The sequence below is a fragment of the Ranitomeya variabilis genome, chromosome 1 (assembly GCF_051348905.1).
Source record: "Ranitomeya variabilis isolate aRanVar5 chromosome 1, aRanVar5.hap1, whole genome shotgun sequence".
NCBI lineage: Eukaryota > Metazoa > Chordata > Amphibia > Anura > Dendrobatidae > Ranitomeya > Ranitomeya variabilis.
Genome location: NC_135232.1, coordinates 713,358,544 through 713,381,820, shown reverse-complemented (window position 1 = coordinate 713,381,820; position 23,277 = coordinate 713,358,544). Strand labels below are relative to the sequence as shown.

General features: G+C 47.6%; 1 protein-coding gene across 5 annotated transcripts in view; it reads left to right on the top strand.

Moving 5' to 3' along the window:
- The first annotated feature begins 549 nt into the window (after positions 1 to 549).
- The window catches only part of TSHR (thyroid stimulating hormone receptor), a 127,836-nt gene continuing 105,108 nt past the window's right edge, over positions 550 to 23,277 (top strand). For 4 of the 5 annotated variants that reach the window (XM_077267451.1, XM_077267449.1, XM_077267450.1 and 1 more), the window contains exons 1-2: positions 550 to 764; positions 14,533 to 14,742. In XM_077267451.1, coding sequence (XP_077123566.1) covers positions 14,579 to 14,742 — 164 coding nt within the window. In that variant the 5' untranslated portion in view covers positions 550 to 764; positions 14,533 to 14,578. Of the gene's footprint in view, positions 765 to 14,530; positions 14,743 to 23,277 lie in introns of all 5 variants that reach the window. The other variant, XM_077267448.1, reaches the window with a different exon arrangement.

Below are 23,277 nucleotides of genomic sequence, written 5' to 3'. Positions count from 1 at the left end.
TGTCAGTTCCTTTTCCCCCGTCAGTTCCTTTTCCCCCCTGTCAGTTCCTTTTCCCCCCTGTCAGTTCCTTTTCCCCCGTCATCTCCATCCCCCCTGTCATCTCCTCTGTCGCTGACGCAGCAGTGTTGACGTTGTGCACACTATGGCGGCACCTTGCAGTATTTTGTCCGGTAGCTGCTGCACACCTGGCGGTGGAGGAGACCATGGCGCGGTGACATCTCACTCCTCCACACCGGGTCCTCACACAGCTGCTCGGTAATGTTCAACAAGATTTTGATGATTTTCAGAAACTAATTTGAAACTTCGGGATTTGGAAAGTAACATTGTGCTGTGCCGGAGAAAGGACATGAGTGACCGGGTCCTGTGGGCAGCAACAAGATTACTTTTCTCCATGACAGTGGCGCTACAGCGAGCCCATACTGTAGCCATTCCATGGTGCGCTTCCTGCTACAACCCGCAGATGGCGCTGCTGTCCTGCGCAGCTGCTGTGGTGCAGGGAGGCTGACACTTGGCTGGTCTGGGACCCCCTCCCCGCAGGCAGCGCAGGGGGAGCTGAGTGTTTATGTGCAAAACGCAACTTGAGTTTTGAAGCAGCACTTGAAGAACTGCAATGAAACCTGAAGAAGCTGCAGAGAGGCTGAGGTTACACAAGACCCCCAACCTGCAGAGCATCTCACCCCAGTGGAGGCAGACTGTGTGCCACCCCGCAGCAGAGTCGTGTGCCGCTGGCAGAGCTGAGCACCGGGAGCAGAGCAGGTACAGGTGTGTATGAGGAGAGGAGCAGCCTCCGCCATCGCTCCAAAGGGAGAAAGATCCTTGTGTCAGGAAACTGAGAGAATTCCTCTTCTCTGCGGGAACAGAGCGTCCTGCGGAGTAATAACGTCTCCGCACAGATGGCGCCTCCATTATACGGGGTCACCCCATCAGCATCACCTACTAATGTGTTAGCCAGCTCAGGCAGACTGCACACAAAAGCTTTCCCCTACCTCTCTTTACAGGGAATTCACAGCATGGAATTATCTCCAAGGTCTGTTATAAGATGTGAGTGCAGCCAGCGCTATAATATCCAGGGAGCGTGTGCCACAGCCCTATAATATCCAGGGAGCGTGAGCCACAGCCCTATAATATCCAGGGAGCGTGTGCCACAGCCCTATAATATCCAGGGAGCGTGTGCCACAGCCCTATAATATCCAGGGAGCGTGTGCCACAGCCCTATAATATCCAGGGAGCGTGTGCCACAGTCCTATAATATCCAGGGAGCGTGTGCCACAGTCCTATAATATCCAGGGAGCGTGAGCCACAGCGCTATAATATCCATGGAGCGTGAGCCACAGTCCTATAATATCCAGGGAGCGTGTGCCACAGCCCTATAATATCCAGGGAGCGCGAGCCACAGCCCTATAATATCCAGGGAGCGTGAGCCACAGCGCTATAATATCCAGGGAGCGTGTGCCACAGCCCTATAATATCCAGGGAGCGTGTGCCACAGCCCTATAATATCCAGGGAGCGTGAGCCACAGCCCTATAATATCCAGGGAGCGTGAGCCACAGCGCTATAATATCCAGGGAGCGTGTGCCACAGCCCTATAATATCCAGGGAGCGTGAGCCACAGCGCTATAATATCCAGGGAGCGTGTGCCACAGCCCTATAATATCCAGGGAGCGTGTGCCACAGTCCTATAATATCCAGGGAGCGTGAGCCACAGCCCTATAATATCCAGGGAGCGTGTGCCACAGTCCTATAATATCCAGGGAGCGTGAGCCACAGCCCTATAATATCCAGGGAGCGTGTGCCACAGCCCTATAATATCCAGGGAGCGCGAGCCACAGTCCTATAATATCCAGGGAGCGTGTGCCACAGCCCTATAATATCCAGGGAGCGTGAGCCACAGCCCTATAATATCCAGGGAGCGTGTGCCACAGTCCTATAATATCCAGGGAGCGTGTGCCACAGCCCTATAATATCCAGGGAGCGTGAGCCACAGCCCTATAATATCCAGGGAGCGTGAGCCACAGCCCTATAATATCCAGGGAGCGTGTGCCACAGTCCTATAATATCCAGGGAGCGTGTGCCACAGCCCTATAATATCCAGGGAGCGTGTGCCACAGTCCTATAATATCCAGGGAGCGTGTGCCACAGCCCTATAATATAATCCAGGGAGCGTGTGCCACAGCCCTATAATATCCAGGGAGCGTGTGCCACAGTCCTATAATATCCAGGGAGCGTGAGCCACAGCGCTATAATATCCATGGAGCGTGAGCCACAGCCCTATAATATCCAGGGAGCGTGTGCCACAGCCCTATAATATCCAGGGAGCGTGTGCCACAGCCCTATAATATCCAGGGAGCGTGTGCCACAGCCCTATAATATCCAGGGAGCGTGAGCCACAGCCCTATAATATCCAGGGAGCGTGAGCCACAGCCCTATAATATCCAGGGAGCGTGTGCCACAGCCCTATAATATCCAGGGAGCGTGTGCCACAGCCCTAAAATATCCAGGGAGCGTGTGCCACAGCCCTATAATATCCAGGGAGCGTGTGCCACAGCCCTATAATATCCAGGGAGCGTGAGCCACAGCCCTATAATATCCAGGGAGCGTGAGCCACAGCCCTATAATATCCAGGGAGTGTGAGCCACAGCCCTATAATATCCAGGGAGCGTGAGCCACAGCCCTATAATATCCAGGGAGCGTGTGCCACAGCCCTATAATATCCAGGGAGCGTGAGCCACAGCCCTATAATATCCAGGGAGCGTGAGCCACAGCCCTATAATATCCAGGGAGCGTGAGCCACAGCCCTATAATATCCAGGGAGCGTGAGCCACAGCGCTATAATATCCAGGGAGCGTGTGCCACAGCCCTATAATATCCAGGGAGCGTGAGCCACAGCCCTATAATATCCAGGGAGCGTGTGCCACAGCCCTATAATATCCAGGGAGCGTGAGCCACAGCCCTATAATATCCAGGGAGCGTGTGCCACAGCCCTATAATATCCAGGGAGCGTGAGCCACAGCCCTATAATATCCAGGGAGCGTGAGCCACAGCCCTATAATATCCAGGGAGCGTGAGCCACAGCCCTATAATATCCAGGGAGCGTGAGCCACAGCCCTATAATATCCAGGGAGCGTGAGCCACAGCGCTATAATATCCAGGGAGCGTGTGCCACAGCCCTATAATATCCAGGGAGCGTGAGCCACAGCCCTATAATATCCAGGGAGCGTGTGCCACAGCCCTATAATATCCAGGGAGCGTGAGCCACAGCGCTATAATATCCAGGGAGCGTGTGCCACAGCCCTATAATATCCAGGGAGCGTGAGCCACAGCCCTATAATATCCAGGGAGCGTGAGCCACAGCCCTATAATATCCAGGGAGCGTGTGCCACAGCCCTATAATATCCAGGCAGCGTGAGCCACAGCCCTATAATATCCAGGGAGCGTGAGCCACAGCCCTATAATATCCAGGGAGCGTGAGCCACAGCCCTATAATATCCAGGGAGCGTGAGCCACAGCCCTATAATATCCAGGGAGCGTGAGCCACAGCCCTATAATATCCAGGGAGCGTGAGCCACAGCCCTATAATATCCAGGGAGCGTGAGCCACAGCCCTATAATATCCAGGGAGCGTGAGCCACAGCCCTATAATATCCAGGGAGCGTGAGCCACAGCCCTATAATATCCAGGGAGCGTGTGCCACAGCCCTATAATATCCAGGGAGCGTGTGCCACAGTCCTATAATATCCAGGGAGCCTGAGCCACAGTCCTATAATATCCAGGGAGCGTGTGCCACAGCCCTATAATATCCAGGGAGCGTGAGCCACAGCCCTATAATATCCAGGGAGCGTGTGCCACAGCCCTATAATATCCAGGGAGCGTGTGCCACAGTCCTATAATATCCAGGGAGCGTGAGCCACAGCGCTATAATATCCAGGGAGCGTGTGCCACAGCCCTATAATATCCAGGGAGTGTGAGCCACAGCCCTATAATATCCAGGGAGCGTGAGCCACAGCCCTATAATATCCAGGGAGCGTGTGCCACAGCCCTATAATATCCAGGGAGCGTGAGCCACAGCGCTATAATATCCAGGGAGCGTGTGCAACAGCCCTATAATATCCAGGGAGCGTGAGCCACAGCCCTATAATATCCAGGGAGCGTGAGCCACAGCCCTATAATATCCAGGGAGCGTGAGCCACAGCCCTATAATATCCAGGGAGCGTGAGCCACAGCCCTATAATATCCAGGGAGCGTGTGCCACAGCCCTATAATATCCAGGGAGCGTGTGCCACAGTCCTATAATATCCAGGGAGCGTGTGCCACAGTCCTATAATATCCAGGGAGCGTGAGCCACAGCGCTATAATATCCATGGAGCGTGAGCCACAGCCCTATAATATCCAGGGAGCGTGTGCCACAGCCCTATAATATCCAGGGAGCGTGAGCCACAGCCCTATAATATCCAGGGAGCGTGTGCCACAGCCCTATAATATCCAGGGAGCGTGTGCCACAGTCCTATAATATCCAGGGAGCGTGAGCCACAGCGCTATAATATCCATGGAGCGTGAGCCACAGCGCTATAATATCCAGGGAGCGTGAGCCACAGCACTATAATATCCAGGGAGCGTGAGCCACAGCGCTATAATATCCAGGGAGCGTGTGCAACAGCCCTATAATATCCAGGGAGCGTGAGCCACAGCGCTATAATATCCAGGGAGCGTGTGCCACAGCCCTATAATATCCAGGGAGCGTGAGCCACAGCCCTATAATATCCAGGGAGCGTGAGCCACAGCCCTATAATATCCAGGGAGCGTGTGCCACAGCCCTATAATATCCAGGCAGCGTGAGCCACAGCCCTATAATATCCAGGGAGCGTGAGCCACAGCCCTATAATATCCAGGGAGCGTGAGCCACAGCCCTATAATATCCATGGAGCGTGAGCCACAGCGCTATAATATCCAGGGAGCGTGAGCCACAGCGCTATAATATCCAGGGAGCGTGAGCCACAGCGCTATAATATCCAGGGAGCGTGTGCAACAGCCCTATAATATCCAGGGAGCGTGAGCCACAGCGCTATAATATCCAGGGAGCGTGTGCCACAGCCCTATAATATCCAGGCAGCGTGAGCCACAGCCCTATAATATCCAGGGAGCGTGAGCCACAGCCCTATAATATCCAGGGAGCGTGAGCCACAGCCCTATAATATCCATGGAGCGTGAGCCACAGCGCTATAATATCCAGGGAGCGTGAGCCACAGCGCTATAATATCCAGGGAGCGTGAGCCACAGCGCTATAATATCCAGGGAGCGTGTGCAACAGCCCTATAATATCCAGGGAGCGTGAGCCACAGCGCTATAATATCCAGGGAGCGTGTGCCACAGCCCTATAATATCCAGGGAGCGTGAGCCACAGCCCTATAATATCCAGGGAGCGTGAGCCACAGCCCTATAATATCCAGGGAGCGTGTGCCACAGCCCTATAATATCCAGGCAGCGTGAGCCACAGCCCTATAATATCCAGGGAGCGTGAGCCACAGCCCTATAATATCCAGGGAGCGTGAGCCACAGCCCTATAATATCCAGGGAGCGTGAGCCACAGCCCTATAATATCCAGGGAGCGTGAGCCACAGCCCTATAATATCCAGGGAGCATGAGCCACAGCCCTATAATATCCAGGGAGCGTGAGCCACAGCCCTATAATATCCAGGGAGCGTGAGCCACAGCCCTATAATATCCAGGGAGCGTGAGCCACAGCCCTATAATATCCATGGAGCGTGAGCCACAGCGCTATAATATCCAGGGAGCGTGAGCCACAGCGCTATAATATCCAGGGAGCGTGAGCCACAGCGCTATAATATCCAGGGAGCGTGTGCAACAGCCCTATAATATCCAGGGAGCGTGAGCCACAGCGCTATAATATCCAGGGAGCGTGTGCCACAGCCCTATAATATCCAGGCAGCGTGAGCCACAGCCCTATAATATCCAGGGAGCGTGAGCCACAGCCCTATAATATCCAGGGAGCGTGAGCCACAGCCCTATAATATCCATGGAGCGTGAGCCACAGCGCTATAATATCCAGGGAGCGTGAGCCACAGCGCTATAATATCCAGGGAGCGTGAGCCACAGCGCTATAATATCCAGGGAGCATGTGCAACAGCCCTATAATATCCAGGGAGCGTGAGCCACAGCGCTATAATATCCAGGGAGCGTGTGCCACAGCCCTATAATATCCAGGGAGCGTGAGCCACAGCCCTATAATATCCAGGGAGCGTGAGCCACAGCCCTATAATATCCAGGGAGCGTGTGCCACAGCCCTATAATATCCAGGCAGCGTGAGCCACAGCCCTATAATATCCAGGGAGCGTGAGCCACAGCCCTATAATATCCAGGGAGCGTGAGCCACAGCCCTATAATATCCAGGGAGCGTGAGCCACAGCCCTATAATATCCAGGGAGCGTGAGCCACAGCCCTATAATATCCAGGGAGCATGAGCCACAGCCCTATAATATCCAGGGAGCGTGAGCCACAGCCCTATAATATCCAGGGAGCGTGAGCCACAGCCCTATAATATCCAGGGAGCGTGAGCCACAGCCCTATAATATCCAGGGAGCGTGTGCCACAGCCCTATAATATCCAGGGAGCGTGTGCCACAGTCCTATAATATCCAGGGAGCCTGAGCCACAGTCCTATAATATCCAGGGAGCGTGTGCCACAGCCCTATAATATCCAGGGAGCGTGAGCCACAGCCCTATAATATCCAGGGAGCGTGTGCCACAGCCCTATAATATCCAGGGAGCGTGTGCCACAGTCCTATAATATCCAGGGAGCGTGAGCCACAGCGCTATAATATCCAGGGAGCGTGTGCCACAGCCCTATAATATCCAGGGAGTGTGAGCCACAGCCCTATAATATCCAGGGAGCGTGAGCCACAGCCCTATAATATCCAGGGAGCGTGTGCCACAGCCCTATAATATCCAGGGAGCGTGAGCCACAGCGCTATAATATCCAGGGAGCGTGTGCAACAGCCCTATAATATCCAGGGAGCGTGAGCCACAGCCCTATAATATCCAGGGAGCGTGAGCCACAGCCCTATAATATCCAGGGAGCGTGAGCCACAGCCCTATAATATCCAGGGAGCGTGAGCCACAGCCCTATAATATCCAGGGAGCGTGTGCCACAGCCCTATAATATCCAGGGAGCGTGTGCCACAGTCCTATAATATCCAGGGAGCGTGTGCCACAGTCCTATAATATCCAGGGAGCGTGAGCCACAGCGCTATAATATCCATGGAGCGTGAGCCACAGCCCTATAATATCCAGGGAGCGTGTGCCACAGCCCTATAATATCCAGGGAGCGTGAGCCACAGCCCTATAATATCCAGGGAGCGTGTGCCACAGCCCTATAATATCCAGGGAGCGTGTGCCACAGTCCTATAATATCCAGGGAGCGTGAGCCAGAGCGCTATAATATCCATGGAGCGTGAGCCACAGCGCTATAATATCCAGGGAGCGTGAGCCACAGCGCTATAATATCCAGGGAGCGTGAGCCACAGCGCTATAATATCCAGGGAGCGTGTGCAACAGCCCTATAATATCCAGGGAGCGTGAGCCACAGCGCTATAATATCCAGGGAGCGTGTGCAACAGCCCTATAATATCCAGGGAGCGTGTGCCACAGCCCTATAATATCCAGGGACAGTGAACCGCATTGCTATAATATCCAGGGAGCGTGAGCCACAGCCCTATAATATCCAGAGAGTGTGAACCACAGCCCTATAATATCCAGGGAGCGTGAGCCACAGCCCTATAATGTCCAGGGAGCGTGAGCCACAGCCCTATAATATCCAGGGAGCGTGAGCCACAGCGCTATAATATCCAGGGACAGTGAACCGCATTGCTATAATATCCAGGGAGCGTGAGCCACAGCCCTATAATATCCAGGTAGCGTGAGCCACAGCCCTATAATATCCAGGGAGCGTGAGCCACAGCCCTATAATATCCAGGGAGCATGAGCCACAGCCCTATAATATCCAGGGAGCGTGTGCCACAGCCCTATAATATCCAGGGAGCGTGAGCCACAGCCCTATAATATCCAGGGAGCGTGAGCCACAGCCCTATAATATCCAGGGAGCGTGTGCCACAGCCCTATAATATCCAGGGAGCGTGAGCCGCCCAAAGCCCTATAATATCCAGGGAGCCTGAGCCACAGCCCTATAATATCCAGGGAGCGTGTGCCACAGCCCTATAATATCCAGGGAGCGTGTGCCACAGCCCTATAATATCCAGGGACAGTGAACTGCATTGCTATAATATCCAGGGAATGCAGCCAGCGCTATAATATCCATGGAATGCAGCCAGCGCTATAATATCCAGGGAGCGTGAGCCGCAGTGATATAATATCCAGGGAATGTAGCCAGCGCTATAATATCCAGGGAATGCAACCAGCGCTATAATATCCAGGGACAGTGAACCGCATTGCTATAATATCCAGGGAGTTCAAGCCGCAGTGCTATAATATCCAGGGAATGTAGCCAGGGTTATAATATCCAGGGGCAGTGAACCGCATTGCTATAATATTCAGGGAATGCAGCCAGCGCTATATAATATCCAGGGAATGCAGCCAGCGCTATAATATCCAGGGAGCGTGAGCCGCAGTGATATAATATCCAGGGAATGTAGCCAGCGCTATAATATTCAGGGAATGCAACCAGCGCTATAATATCCAGGTAGCGTGAGCTGCAGTGCTATAATATCCAGGGAATGTAGCCAGCGCTATAATATCTAGGGAATGCAACCAGCGCTATATTATCCAGGGAGCACAAGCCGCAGTGCTATAATATCCAGGGAGCGTGAGCCGCAGTGCTATAATATCCAGGGAGCCTGAGCCGCAGTGCTATAATATCCAGGGAATGTAGCCAGCGCTATAATATCTAGGGAATGCAACCAGCGCTATAATATCCAGAGAACCTGAGCCGCAGTGCTATAATATCCAGGGAATGTAGCCAGCGCTATAGTATCTAGGGAATGCAACCAGCGCTATAATATCCAGGGAGCACAAGCCGCAGTGCTATAATATCCAGGGAGCCTGAGCCGCAGTGCTATAATATCCAGGGAGCGTGAGCCGCAGTGCTATAATATCCAGGGAGCGTGAGCCGCAGTGCTATAATATCCTGGGAGCGTGAGCCGCAGTGCTATAATATCCAGGGAATGTAGCCAGGGCTATAATATACAGGGTGCGCAGCCAGCACTATAATATCCAAGTAGTGCAGCCAGCGCTATAATATCCAGGGAGCGCGAGCTGCTGCGCTATAATATCCAGGGAGCCAAGACTTTTTCATACGTGCTGTTGCTTAGTTCTCTTCCTCCCATTCTAAAGATGTAATTTTTGTTTTTCTTGCCCAGATGTAGAATTTTGCATTTCTCCCTGTTAAATACCATTCTATTAGTCGCTGCCCATTGTTCAAGCTTATCTAGATCCTTCTGAATCCTTTCTGTCTTCTCTAATGTTCGTCCTCAAATTTAATTAATTTACCTTCAGTTCCCTTATCTAGATCATTTATAAAAATGAACATCACTGGGGCCAGGACAGAGCCCATTTGAAACACTTTTCCAATTAGATGTGCAACCATTTATCACTCTTTGGGTAGGATCACTGAGCCAGTTATCAATCCAACTAACCGTAGCCTTGTCAATCCCATACTTGGTCATTTTTTTCATGAAGGATGTGATATGGTATGTGGAGTTTCGTTCTGTCTATGTTCATCTTTTTACTGATTTTTACAAGTGTTGTCTTGTTGCTCTGTATCTTTCTGTATATCCCCTCTAATGCGACGACACAGCATTTAATGTTAATTATTGAGACATCTATTTTCAGTAGGTGAAGAACCATAGACTGTTGTCATATGAGTTTTAAAAGTTTGCTCTTGATATTTTTGAATGGCTGCGGTTTGCCTCTTATATCAGCTCCAACAGAGAATTGCCTGCTATCTGTGTAAAACAGGGATGCAACATCATTGAACAATTGATGTCTGATAATATGTTGATTGACCATTGTGTGGACCCTGTGGCTTGTTGACCTGTAGAGCAGAGGACAAACTGTGTATGTTGACTAAATACTCAAACAATAAGAGATGAGCCTCTGCCACCCCCTGACCTGTGGAGGATGACCTAAAACACAAATGTGGGTATAAAGAGGAATTTTCTCTCTTTCTGAGGATAGACAAGTAGATAGATCCTGTGTGGGATGCTGAGGCTACGGCAAGCACCCCAGAAAGACTTGGAGAAACGTGGATTGACATGGAAATACTGCTGGAGGAGCCTACGTGGAGAAGTATCTGGAGCCGCACTGCCATATCGATCTCTAAGTAGAGGATTGTGACTCTCATCTCACGGGGCATTTATCCCGTTACTGGACTGTATCTGTGTTCCTAGACTATTTTATCCTCTATGTGGTGGATTCTTTTATGGACCTTTCGGTTTGCATGTAATAAAGGTTCTTTGGACTGTTCGCTCATCTCTCACTCTTTTTGATTGTGTAATACTGGAGAAGGACCCTGTGACAGATAGTATGAGATACTTTATCAAATGCTTTGCTGAAGTCGAGATATACTATACCTACCACATTCCCCAGATCCACCCAGTCAATTATTCCATCATAGAAGGAAATTAGATTAGTGTGGCATGACTTGTTTGCTACAAATCCATGCTGGCTCTGGTTAATTACTGTATTCTTACCCAAGTACTTACATACAACCTGTTTAATAATGTGTTCAAAGATATTTCCTGATATAGAAGTAAGGCTCACTGGCCTGTAATTTCCTGGTTCCATCTTTCCTTTTTTGAAGATAGGGACAACATTTGCCCTTCTCCAATCTTCTGGGACTTCTCCTGTTTCCCAAGATTTTTCAAAGATTCTGGCTAGTGGTTCTGCAATTTCTTCTACTAACTCTTTCACTGCCCTAGGATGTAATTCATCTGGACCAGGAGATTTATGGTTCAATATATTTTTATTGATGTTATAATTAACAATTGATGTTTCAATCAAAATCAAATTCAGATTGCACAACAGGTACAATCAACAAAATGTAAGTATATTAACCAGCATATACTTATTTGGAAAGGGAGAGTATAGTGCAACAAATAGTATTGAAACATTGTATCATGTTATGTGAATTTATTGTTGAATTCAAATGATGAGACATGATAGGGAAGAATCGGGTGGAACACAAAGGCCAACACAAAAGGAAGATAAAGGGAGAGGATATAGTGATGATCGAGTGTACTCGTTGCTCGGGTTTTCCCGAGCACGCTCGGGTGACCTCCGAGTATTTGTTAGGATTCGGAGATTTAGTTTTCATCCGGCAGCTGAATGATTTACAGCTATTAGCCAGGATGAGTATGTGTGGGGGGTTGCCTGGTTGCTAGGGAATTCCCACATGTGCTCAACCAGGCTAGTAGCTGTAAATCATTCAGATGGGGCGATGAAATCTAAATCTCTGAGCAGTCATAAATACTCGGAGGTCACCCGAGCGTGCTCGGGAAAACCTGAGCAACGAGTACACTCGCTCATCACTAGAGAGGAATCTTGCATATTTTGAGTGTGATATCAATGGCTCAAAATCACTAGAATGGCCATGTTAGCCAAGTGCTAAATTCAGATGAATTTCTGAATGATGTCCAGGGTAACCAAGCTCTCATATATTCGTATGAGTCCAAGTTCAGCCAACTGTTAGAGACTATGAGCTCTTCCATGTGAATAAGGTTATCTACCGCTCAACCCATTCCAATTTAGAAGGCATGGTAATTGATTTCCAATGTCTGGGGATAATCTGTCTCATTGCAGCTAAAAATGCAGTCTAAATAGTCCCTTTTTAATGGTAGAAATAGATATAGGGAATATTGATAGTAACACTGTTTCTGTAGAGTTCAGGAAGTTAGTGCAGAATAATTTATTGAAGAGATCAAACAATCCTGTCCACAATTTGGATATTCGGGGGCAAGACCACCAAATATGGGTCACATCTCCAACACTTATTTGTTATATTAGGATACCTGTGATAAATGCGGTCTGGTGTCCTGTACCATCTGAAGACGATCCTGTAATTAGTTTCCTGGAGGTGACATGATATAGATAATTTGTGAGTAAGAATGAACGATTTATGCCAATCAGAAGTAAAGATGTTTTTACCTAGCTCCTTTTCCCATTGGTCTTGATAGGGAACATGAGTCCCCAGCACCTCTTCCATCTTCAGCAGCCCGCATTACAAAGAAATACAGTGCAAAGGAAGTCTCCTCCCAAAACATTTTTTTCAAAATCAGTTAAAGGTCTGCTCCACGGCTCATGGCTGGTAATTTAATAATATTGACTATGGATATGGCGGTACTCCATCCAAACCTAACCAAATGAACACCCTGGTGTAATAAGACTCTCTAATGGTTTTCAGCCACTCGGGGAGACAACCTGTCTCATCTGAGACAATGGGTTATCTAGTGTACCTAAGAAAAGGAAACCACTATCATCCTGAGGATTACAGAGTAATATAGAGGTGTTAGGGGAGATGTCCTGGATCTAAAAGTATGTCCGCCCCAAAGTAGCTAAGCAAGTGGGACTGGATTTAAGTGTTCCTCCAATTCAGTTCATAGTTCCTTGGAAGGCTTTATGATGATATACAAAATGCTATTTAATATGGGCCAGGAGATTTAAATTCATGTAAATTGGCTCAGTGTTCCCTCATCTCCTCTCTTTTTATAGGTAGTGTGGATTCTTGTATTCCTTCAATGGCACCGTGACGATCAGTCGATGTTACATTTACTTTATTGGAGAACAAAGATGCAAAATAGAAATGTAAAAGTTCGGCTTTCTCTACATTATTTTTGACCACTTCACCCTTTTCATCCTGTAAAAATCCTATAACATCTTTGATTTTTCTTATGCTTTTGACATGCCTCAAAATCCTTTTGTCAAGAACACCGCACGGTACTCACACTGTGTGTCCGTGCGCGTGTCCTGAGCAGGGACGGTAAAGACCGGGATGTCCAGATAGGTGGCGCGGCTATGGAGATGAGTCGTGCAGCAGGTACAGGACCTGAAGCATGTGACCGCCGGAGGAGTGGCAGAGGGGGCGGAGCTTAACCCCGGAGCCCTGGGGAATAGAGTACCGGCAGGGGGTGCAGGACAGGGTGCGGGAACCACGCAGATACAAACGGAGAGTTAAGAGATGCGAAAGGGGGCAGACTAGAGACAGAGTCAGTAACAGGCCGTGGTCAGAACCTGAGAGGACGATACAGTACAGAGAGGGATCAAACAGCATGGAGGTCAGGGACAGAGCAAAGAGTCAAACCAGGAGATAAACTGAAGGTACGGAATCAGATAGTAAAGCAAGAATGTAAACAGACCAGGTCATACACAGGCAACACGGACACAAGCAGACTGTAACCACAGACACACGGGGGTCAGAACTCAGCCAAGGATCAGAGTATAACTGACAAATAATCTGAGTTCAGTGTGGGTATAAGTAACCCTCCCAGAACCAAAAGGAGGCCACAACCATTAACCCTGCGAAGGCAGTGCATGAACCCAGACCATTCCATGACACCTTTTTTTGCTGCTTTTGGTCTCCCTTGCAAGCCTCACTTCATTACTGGCTTTAGCTCTTCTAACTCTTACCCTGCAAACAGCATTATATTCTTCTTTAGATATGCCCCTCTCTTTCCATTTGATATATATATATTTTCCTTTTTAACAAGTTATTAAATTCTGTGTTCATCCATCCTGGTCTCTTTAAATGCTGTCAGTTCTTCCTTCTTTTCTGGATTGTTACTGAGTGCGAGCCGCAGCATTATAATATCCAGGGAGTGCGAGCCGCAGCATTATAATATCCAGGGAGTGAGAGCCGCAAAGTTATAATATCCAGGGAATGCAAGCCGCAGTGTTATAATATCCAGGGAGTACGAGCCACAGCATTATAATATCGAGGGAGTACGAGCCGCAGCGTTATAATATCCAGGGAGTATAAACTGCAGCGTTATAATATCCAGGAATTAGAGCTGCAGTATTATAATATCCAGGGAGTACGAGCCACATCGTTATAATATCCAGGGAGTACGAGCCGCATCGTTACAATATCTAGGGAGTATGAGCCGCATCGTTATAATATCCAGGGAGTACGTGTCACAGTGTTATAATATCCAAGGAGTGCGAGCAGCAGCTTTATAATGTCTGGGGTACTGTCTGCTGAGCTGCTGTATTGATTTATATGTGTGATACTGTCTGCTGAACTGCTGTATCTAATCCTTTCGTGTGTGATATTGTATACTAGATACAGCAATTTAAGTGCTATTGTGCGTGATACTTAGCCACATTATCTAATCCTGTGATGTATGATGCATCTGATGAGCTACATAGGTAAAAAGTTTCTAAGTGTTGCACAATGATGCGTTTTCTAGGGCAGGTGTAATGGTGTAGATATGATCCAGAGAGTAGGTGCAGCACAGGATAAGTCATGGACCCGTTCTGATACAATCTCTGTCTGTGCTTCTGATCTGCAGAGTAAAGAGCCACCGTTATAGCGCCTCATGTGACTGCCAGTATCAGAGATGCGACAGGATCTGTCTCTCTTCCTATTGTCCCTACTCCTCCTGGAAGACAGCTCCGCAGGGAGCTGCCCGGACAACTGCAAATGTGAGAAGGAGCCGAGTCACAGCGTCACCTGCAGGAACCGCTTCACCATGCCTCAGCTGCCGCGCAACACTGAGATCCTGTAAGTACCCGTCTGCTGCAATAGTTCACAGACCGCACAGTCGTTGCCAGAATGTCTCAGACTGACAACAGTTTTACTTTTCCAATATCACTGCTACAGGTTTTATAGTTAATTCTAGATTGTTCCAGAGACTGATCAGATGATTTACAATAAATTGCAGTCATTCATCGCCATGAAAATGTACGTATTGTTGTGCCGTGGTGTTCACACTGTGCAGTAAATGAGGCAGTGACCCAGGAAAAGTTCACAGCAAATGTATTTAATGTCCAAACAACTCACAAAATGAATAGCACACGGTATCCTCCAGGTCGCATACGGGCGTCACAACAGTCCGTATCCAAGATCGATTGTCGAGGACGATTGCACCACCGTATCATGCTGCGGGGTGCCAGGCATTCGCTGCTCTTGGCTCTGTGTTACCTCACACAAGCTGAACTTGCAGAGCCACCTGCTCTGCTAGTTGCAAACAAACACTGACACACCCAACCTTTTGTTGCAGGGTGCTTAAATGGAATCTGTGGCCATGGACCACTTGCAAGATCTGGCCCAGAGGGAGTGAACTGCCCCACTACCATCCTGTAGTTCACTCCAAAAATAAAAGCCCATGCCGGGTTTTCTTAAATCCGCCTTGGGCAAATAGCTTGTCCAAGACCAAACTTACTTTTATTTTGCACTGCAATCACAGCTATACCTGTGACTGCAATGCACTCAAGCGGTCTTAATATGCTTCTATGTGCATCCTGGGGGGCACATAGCAACCCTCGCATATAACACCTGTCACTGCCTCACAATATTCACAAAATAAAACAAAACATTTTCACTGAACTTCATCCCTGTCACAAGGTGACCAGCTTAAATAATGACAAAGCTTAGCTCAGGAGAATGTGTTAACAAGAATAAGGCACCTGATGTCATTCTGTCATGTTGTTTGAATTATATGAGTAGCCTGATGGCTTTACACAAGCGCTGGTCCTTACCATCAATGTCTTCTGTTAACCTCCGAGGCAACATGAGCACTAATCATTGCTTTGCATCAAAAGGGCTTTACAGGCAAGAGCATGGCAGCTTGTAAGATTGCCCCTAAATCAACCATTTATCAAATCATCAAGAACATCAAAGATACAGGTTCAATTACGATAAAGACGACCCAAGAAAGTACAGTAAATGCCAATACCATCTCTTAAAAAGGATTCAGCTACAGGTCAATTTAGCCCCAGTGCAGAGCTTGCTCTAGGATGGCAGCAGGCTGGAGTCAGTACATCTGCAAACAGTGAGGCAAAGGTTTTTAGAGGCTGCCTGGTGTCAAAAGGACAGCAAATAAGCTGCTTTTCTCTAAAAAAAAAATCAATAAGGCCGGTTTCACATTAGCGTTTCGGACGGCTGCGGACTTCCTCCGTGAAGCCCCGCCCTCGGCCGCACCTCCGTCGCTAGCTCCGCTTACTTCTGCATACAGCCTGCATGCGGCCTGCGTACCTATCTTTAACAGTAGGTACGCAGGTCGTGCCGCTGTATGTGGATGCTTCCGCATGCGTCGTTTTGACGATGCGGCGACCAGCGTAGAACACAGCTTGTAGCAATTTTTTTTTTCTCCGCATGGTCAAAACGACGCATGCGGAAGCATCCGCATACAGCTGTACGACCTGCGTACCTAATGTTAAAGATAGGTATGCCGACCGCATGCAGAAGTAGGCGGAGCTAGCGGCCGAGGGCGGGGCTTCACGAAGGAAGTCCGCAGCCCTCCGCAGCTTTTCCAAACGCTAGTTTGAAACTAGCCTAACAGACTAACATTCTGCAGGAAGCACAAGGATTGGGATGAAGAGGGTGGGGGTGTGATGACACAACATTTCATATTATCCAGACGTCTATTTTCAGTCGGTCATAGACTGTTATCTTTATGTTGACTCTTGGATTTACGTATTTGTTCTTTGGTTGGTCAAGAAACACAGACTATTATTATGAGCCTGAATGTGACTCTGGAGTTGCTGTTTGTTGTAACATATTGTGTTGTTATCCTGAATGACAGAGACACAAAGTAATTGAACGATACATGTTTGTTAATTTGTTGATTACACATTGTTATCAGGCCAGCTAGTTTGCTGACACACTATGTCAGAGTGTAATAATTATAGGGGATAACTCAGGAGACTCTTTGCGTGGAACAAGACAACTACAGGACATAGTTTTATAAGTGGTAAAGTCTATATTATCACATGGTGATTCAAACAGGTGCAGAGAGAAACTCAAGTCCACAACACTTGGTGCAAATATCAAATGCAGCTCAGCAGTCTATAGGAAACTTCAGAGGAAAATGCAATCATGCAGAAAGTCTATGAAGCACAATTATTCTTGAGGATATTTGACACGAATAAGTCCTTGCTTAGTCCAAAACACAGATAGATATGCTTATAAGGCACTTCAAATAATATCTTAGCTCAACCAGGGAGGTCTGGGTAATAGTCTCAGGTTCTTGCAAAGCAGAAACAGCTTACATGTCCAGCAAATGCAGATGGAAGTAAACACGAGCAGCAGATGAAGGAGGATTACTGGAACTGGTGTATGCAGCAGAAACTCAGAGCAGAGTAGCAGGATCACCACACAGGTTGACAGGAGCAGGTATATAGCCAGGGAGTCACCAGAGGTCAGAAGTTGGATGCAAGGCAGAATACTCTAGCACAGACTGAAGGCTGGGGTGGAGTTTTATAGCAGGAAGACACAGTGCACATAAGACCAAAGACGCCATCTTGGAAAAGGGCAGTAAAGCACAAAATGGTAATAAAAAATGTTCAGAGTCCTGACATTGAGCTTCTCATCCATGGAGTGCCACAACTCTTGTCCGAATACCCTTTGGGTATGTGCACACGTTGCGGATTTAGCTGCGGATCCGCAGCGGATTTGACGCTGTGGATCTGCAGCTGTTTTCCATGCGTTTTACAGCACCATGTAAAGCTGTGGAAAACCGAAATCGCTGTGCACATGCTGTGGAAAATTCCACGCAGATTTGCTGCAGTTTATTTTCTGCACCATATCAATTCTTTGTGCGGATTCCGTAGCGTTTTACACCTATTCCTTAATAGAAATCTGCAGGTGTAAAAATGCAAGTGCAATCCGCGGTAAATCCACGGTAAGTCCGCAGGTAATCCGCAGGTAAAACAAAACGCAGGGCGTTTTACCTGCGGATTTTTCTGAATCTGCGCGGAAAAATCTGCAAGTGCGCACATACCCTTTGGCAGGGGCTTCTTCCCTGCTTCCCAGATTACTTCTGATGGTAAAGACATCGGGGCCACGTACTTTGCTGACCTCCTAAATCAGCCCTTATCTGTCTCCCTCTCCCTCCCAGACTAACAAAGGAGGATGTACAGGGATAAATGAAAATACCAAACATACAAATATGCACTCACAGACAAGAGTGGAACACTGGGGAGAAAAGGGCGGTAAACAAAATAGGAGAGGGAAAGGAGTCGCACACAACAGAAACACCAAGCAACAATCACAGATCAAAACTCCAAACCCTTCCACCAACAACTGACTCCGCCACTCTACACCAGGCAACACAAGACTAATAGTGGTAATTCAGACTTCCAGAAGCAGTATATATAGGAGTGGGGAGAGGCCAATAATGAACAGCTGAGCCTATAAACACTGGAAAACTGTACAGACTCCAAACTGAACAGATTAATCCCTGCACTGCTAACAGATACCTGCACCGTTTAAAATGAAATGATGGTGAAGTGCTTCTAATCAGTGCAGGAGTAGGAGAAATCAGACGCTGCGGTCTTCTGGCCCCTCTCTGTTACAGCAAACCCATGACATGTAGAGGGCACACTCAAAATGCGTGGGATCTTCTCATCCATGAGGGGCTCACTTACAATGTGCAAGGGCTTTTCATCCATGGAGGTGGTCACTTACAATGTGTGGGGGCATGTCATCCATGGAGGGTGTGGAGACACGAGGGTCAGGGAGTGCTGGTCCGGCTGTCTTAAGAAAGACCAGGTTTTATCCCATTGAATGCCCCCTCGCCTTTCCCGTGGGCATAATACTACTCAGACCACACAGGGTGAGGGTAAAACAGTGTGGCAATACTTTTTTCAACCACCAAACAGACCATAAAATGTATAACAGTCCCAGCAAATACTAAAGATGGTGCAAACATATATTTCAGAGTTTCACCCTTCCTCTGGCTCGATGGGATTAGAGCAGCCGGGACTTAGGGGCTTCCAGGGCCGACTACCCACCTGTACTATAGAAAAAACACTAGCGCACTACAATTCTATGGATACATATGTGAGGGGTGCAGAGAAGTGGCAATATAACATAGGAAATGAAAAAAGAAAAAGATCCACTCCAAATGATACCGCACACCACTACTAAATACAGATATAAAAAGGAAAACTTTTATTGATGCAGTAATCTAAAAACATCTAAAACAGACTAAAACCCCACCAACCTCGGAAGATCCTGCCAATAGTAACAAAGGTCAAGAAAATATAAATATAACATATATTAGTATAACAAGATATGATACAGAATGCCAATATATGACCTGACCCTTTATCTAATAGCCCAAGTGGCTAGTGGATACCCCGGGGGTAAGTATGTACAGAGGGAAAAAATAACCGCCTGTCTAGTTGGAACATAGCACAACACATACTAAACCCTGCCGTACCTGTGTGCCAAAGAGGTTGCCCAGATACATGGATAGAACCAAGGAAGGTGGCAAAAAACGCAAATGATACCACAGTGTGTAAACAGACTTGGCTGCACTGCAGCGATAATAACCGCACTGCTATGCCCCATAAAGTGCAAAGGAGCGTTGTCCCATGATCTCTGAATGGTGGCGTGAACTCCAAAAAGGCACAGAAGGGAGCCTGGGACCAGCAATGTGCGGGAAGACCTTTAGGAATGGACAAAGAACATCCTCAGGAAATCCTGATCTTTGAATGTGGCCTTTAAGTGGAGCAAAGAGGCCCAAGGAACAAAGGATGTACATCGTCTTATGAAAAAACTGTTACCTATGGATCCACACCATTCCTTTTTGTCGCTCTGGAAATTGATTTTGGATATGTTTGTGTCCATATAGACTTTATGACATTAACTGGACTTTGTGTGTATACAGGCCTTGAATTACTCCAGGCTTCTTTGTCCTCCAAGCACAGGGACCTTCGGCAGGCTTGTTTGGTTATACCTTTTGGGAGTTTATTCTTCCATTTTGCAAACAGGCCTTCATTAGCAATATACTCTTTTCAGGGCACATGGGGTGTATGTGGTTTATTGGCCTACTAAGCTAACTTTCTGAGTTGTCTGTGTTTTTCCAAGCAGACAGTATCATTATTATGTTTTATTTTTCTATGCTCGTTTCACATCCCGAGGCACGTTCCATTTTTGTACTTATTTTTATCCAAATTTATTGACCATCTTCTTTAGTATGAACTCTCACGGGTTACCATTCATTTACTTTGGTAAACCTGACCTTCTTGGCTTTCATCATTGTCTGGGCAAATGTCCTTTTGACATTTAGTCTTCTGCTAGTTAGCTTTCTTCCTCCCCTTTGTTATGCTTCCTCTCAGTGTGCATTTATCTGGCTTGTCCTACAATAAATTTTGCATTATATCTAAACGCTGCTATAAGGGGTCTCTTTTACGATCTCCCTTTTACAGGACCTTGTATTGTGAATGCATTCCATCAACATTAGAAAGACAATTACAGTTATTACTACTATGGTGTGCTTATCACCATATGTAGGGTACATGTATTTAATCTATATTTTCTGCGCATATCATTGGCTACTTACCTCAAATACTTTATTCTCTATTTTAATCCCACGCTAGTAATGGAATAATAAGAATAATAACTACATTAGCCGATTCATTCATTCTGTGTTTATTATCATTTTGTATATACATGCATGTCATTTGTATGGGTCGTATGTTCTGTTTGTATATTTGTGGTATGTTTCACTGTCTGTTTTTTATTTTTATCTGTAATTGTTTGTCTTGTTGTTGGTCTGATTCTTCCGGTATTACTATCTTCATTTGGCCTTTGTTCTCCTATTTATACATCGTATGCCTCTTGCATTGTTCATCATGCGCCGCGCTGAATTTATCTGGCGCGTGCGCATTATGTACTATTGGCAGGGACGCCTGCCTGTACTCCGCTTTGCCCTTCTCGCGTCATTTCCAGTTCCAGCTTTAGACACTTCACTCGCTGACCGGTCCTCACCGTAAGGTATTTAAACTCATACTGATGGCTCCCTCATTACCTTCCCCTAATGAAGCCGTCCTTGTAACGGCGACATGCGTAGGGTGCATTCCCCCCGCTGATCCTTGCCCTCTCTTTCTTCCCCGGTGGTTACCTGCCTCGGTTTGGGTCCCGCACATTGCTGGTCCCAGGCTCCCTTCTGTGCCTTTTTGAAGTTCACGCTTCCATTCAGAGATCATGGGACAACGCTCCTTTGCACTTTATGGGGCATAGCAGTGTGGTTATTATCGCTGCAGTGCAGCCAAGTCTGTTTACACACTGTGGTATCATTTGCGTTTTTTGCCACCTTCCTTGGTTCTATCCATGTATCTGGGCAACCTCTTTGGCACACAGGTACGGCAGGGTTTAGTATGGTATTGATTGTTGTGCTATGTTCCAACTAGACAGGCGGTTATTTTTTCCAGAAGAAAAAAAAAATGTGGCAAAACCAGCTCACCTACTAGGCATTTGTTGTGGGGAAGCCCGGATGACGTGCAGTCTTCACGTGAGGCAATAGAACAAATAGTGGAGAAAATCCAGCTTCCAAAAATATCAAAATTTATTGAAGGTAAAATCCAACGTCCGAAAACATGGTTTACAGGAGAAGAAATAGCAGCAAATAGCAGCAAGCTACATGTTTCGAACAATAAGTTCTTTTTCTTCTTTGAAAAAGAACTTATTGTTCGAAACATGTAGCTTGCTGCTATTTCTTCTCCTGTAAACCATGTTTTTGGACGTTGGATTTTACCTTCAATAAATTTTGATATTTTTGGAAGCTGGATTTTCTCCACTACTGGTTATTTTTTCCCTCTGTACATACTTACCCCCGGGGTATCCACTAGCCACTTGGGCTATTAGATAAAGGGTCAGGTCATATATTGGCATTCTGTATCATATCTTGTTATACTAATATATGTTATATTTATATTTTCTTGACCTTTGTTACTATTGGCAGGATCTTCCGAGGTTGGTGGGGTTTTAGTCTGTTTTAGATGTTTTTAGATTACTGCATCAATAAAAGTTTACCTTTTGATATTTGTATTTAGTAGTGGTGTGCGGTATCATTTGGAGTGGATCTTTTTCTTTTTTCATTGACTACCCACCTGTAACACCCACAAAGAGGAGGTAACAACAAGATTAGGAAGCTGACAGTCCATTGAGGTACATGGCCAGGTAACCTGATTGCCCCAACCTGGCTTCTCCAAAAGTCTCCATGGGGCCAGGTGATCAGAAGGTCCCAACCTGGCTTCTTCGTACGTGTCCATACGGCCAGGTGACCGGAGCGACCCAAATTGGTTTATCCGAACGTCTCCATGGGGCCAGGTGACTGGAGGGTCAAAAACTGGCTTCTACAAACATTTCCATGGGTTCAGTAATGGTCAATGGAGCAGATCTATATCCCTCCAGCTAGGTCCGTGTGTCAGGAATGGTAGTTCCGTACCTGAGCGGGCACCTTACTTTCTAGGTTACCTTCCACTCTCCAGCAGGTGACCTGTCGCGCTTCACTCGCCATGGGGAGCAGGGTGTCCCCTCCGAGGGGCGGTGCTTGCAGGGGTGCTCACTCAGTCCGGATGTTGAATTCTAGGAGATACACTCCTAGCATCACTAGAAGGCAGGACGCTGCTTCCAGCGAATATGTTGTACGGGGACATCGGGTCCCCCCCCCGGTGTTAGCTGGTGCCAGCGGGTGCAGGACACCGAACCTGTTGGGGCAGTCAGATGGTGGGAAGATCCCTTCAGTCTTCTCTCCCCTTCTCCAGTGTCTCTGGTCTGGGGGTGGATATTGGACTTTGCCCCAGCGTAGTCCGGTGACAGTGGGGGGCAGATATAAACCTGCCATTTCCTCCTTTTGTTGCTGATTGTTCCAGTTCTGGTGGGGTTGCAGGTCAGTGTAGTGTGTTTCCCAGGAGGTTCATGCTTTGGTGCCTGCACTGAGTTTATTATTGATCTCCTTAGTTCATGTAGTTGCATTGCGGTCTTCTGGTTTTGGTGTGTTTGCCTGGTCTGATGTTTGTGTGTCTGGTCACCAGCTGCCATGCTGCTTGCCGCCTGGGAAGGGCTCTGCTGAAGCCCCCCCCCTTGCCAGGACGGTGAGGCTGGTGAAGAGTATACCCTGCCCTTTGTGTGCACGGCAGTGCAAAGGCTAGCGCCAAAATGTGACCTACTGGCTAGCAGTAGGTCATTACACCATCACCCATCATAACACTGTGGTCCCTTAAGCTGGCATCCTGTAGAATGTCAAATCTGTATTTCTCTTGATGGAGCCATGGTGCCTTAGCTGTTGTTTTGTAGAAACTTTTG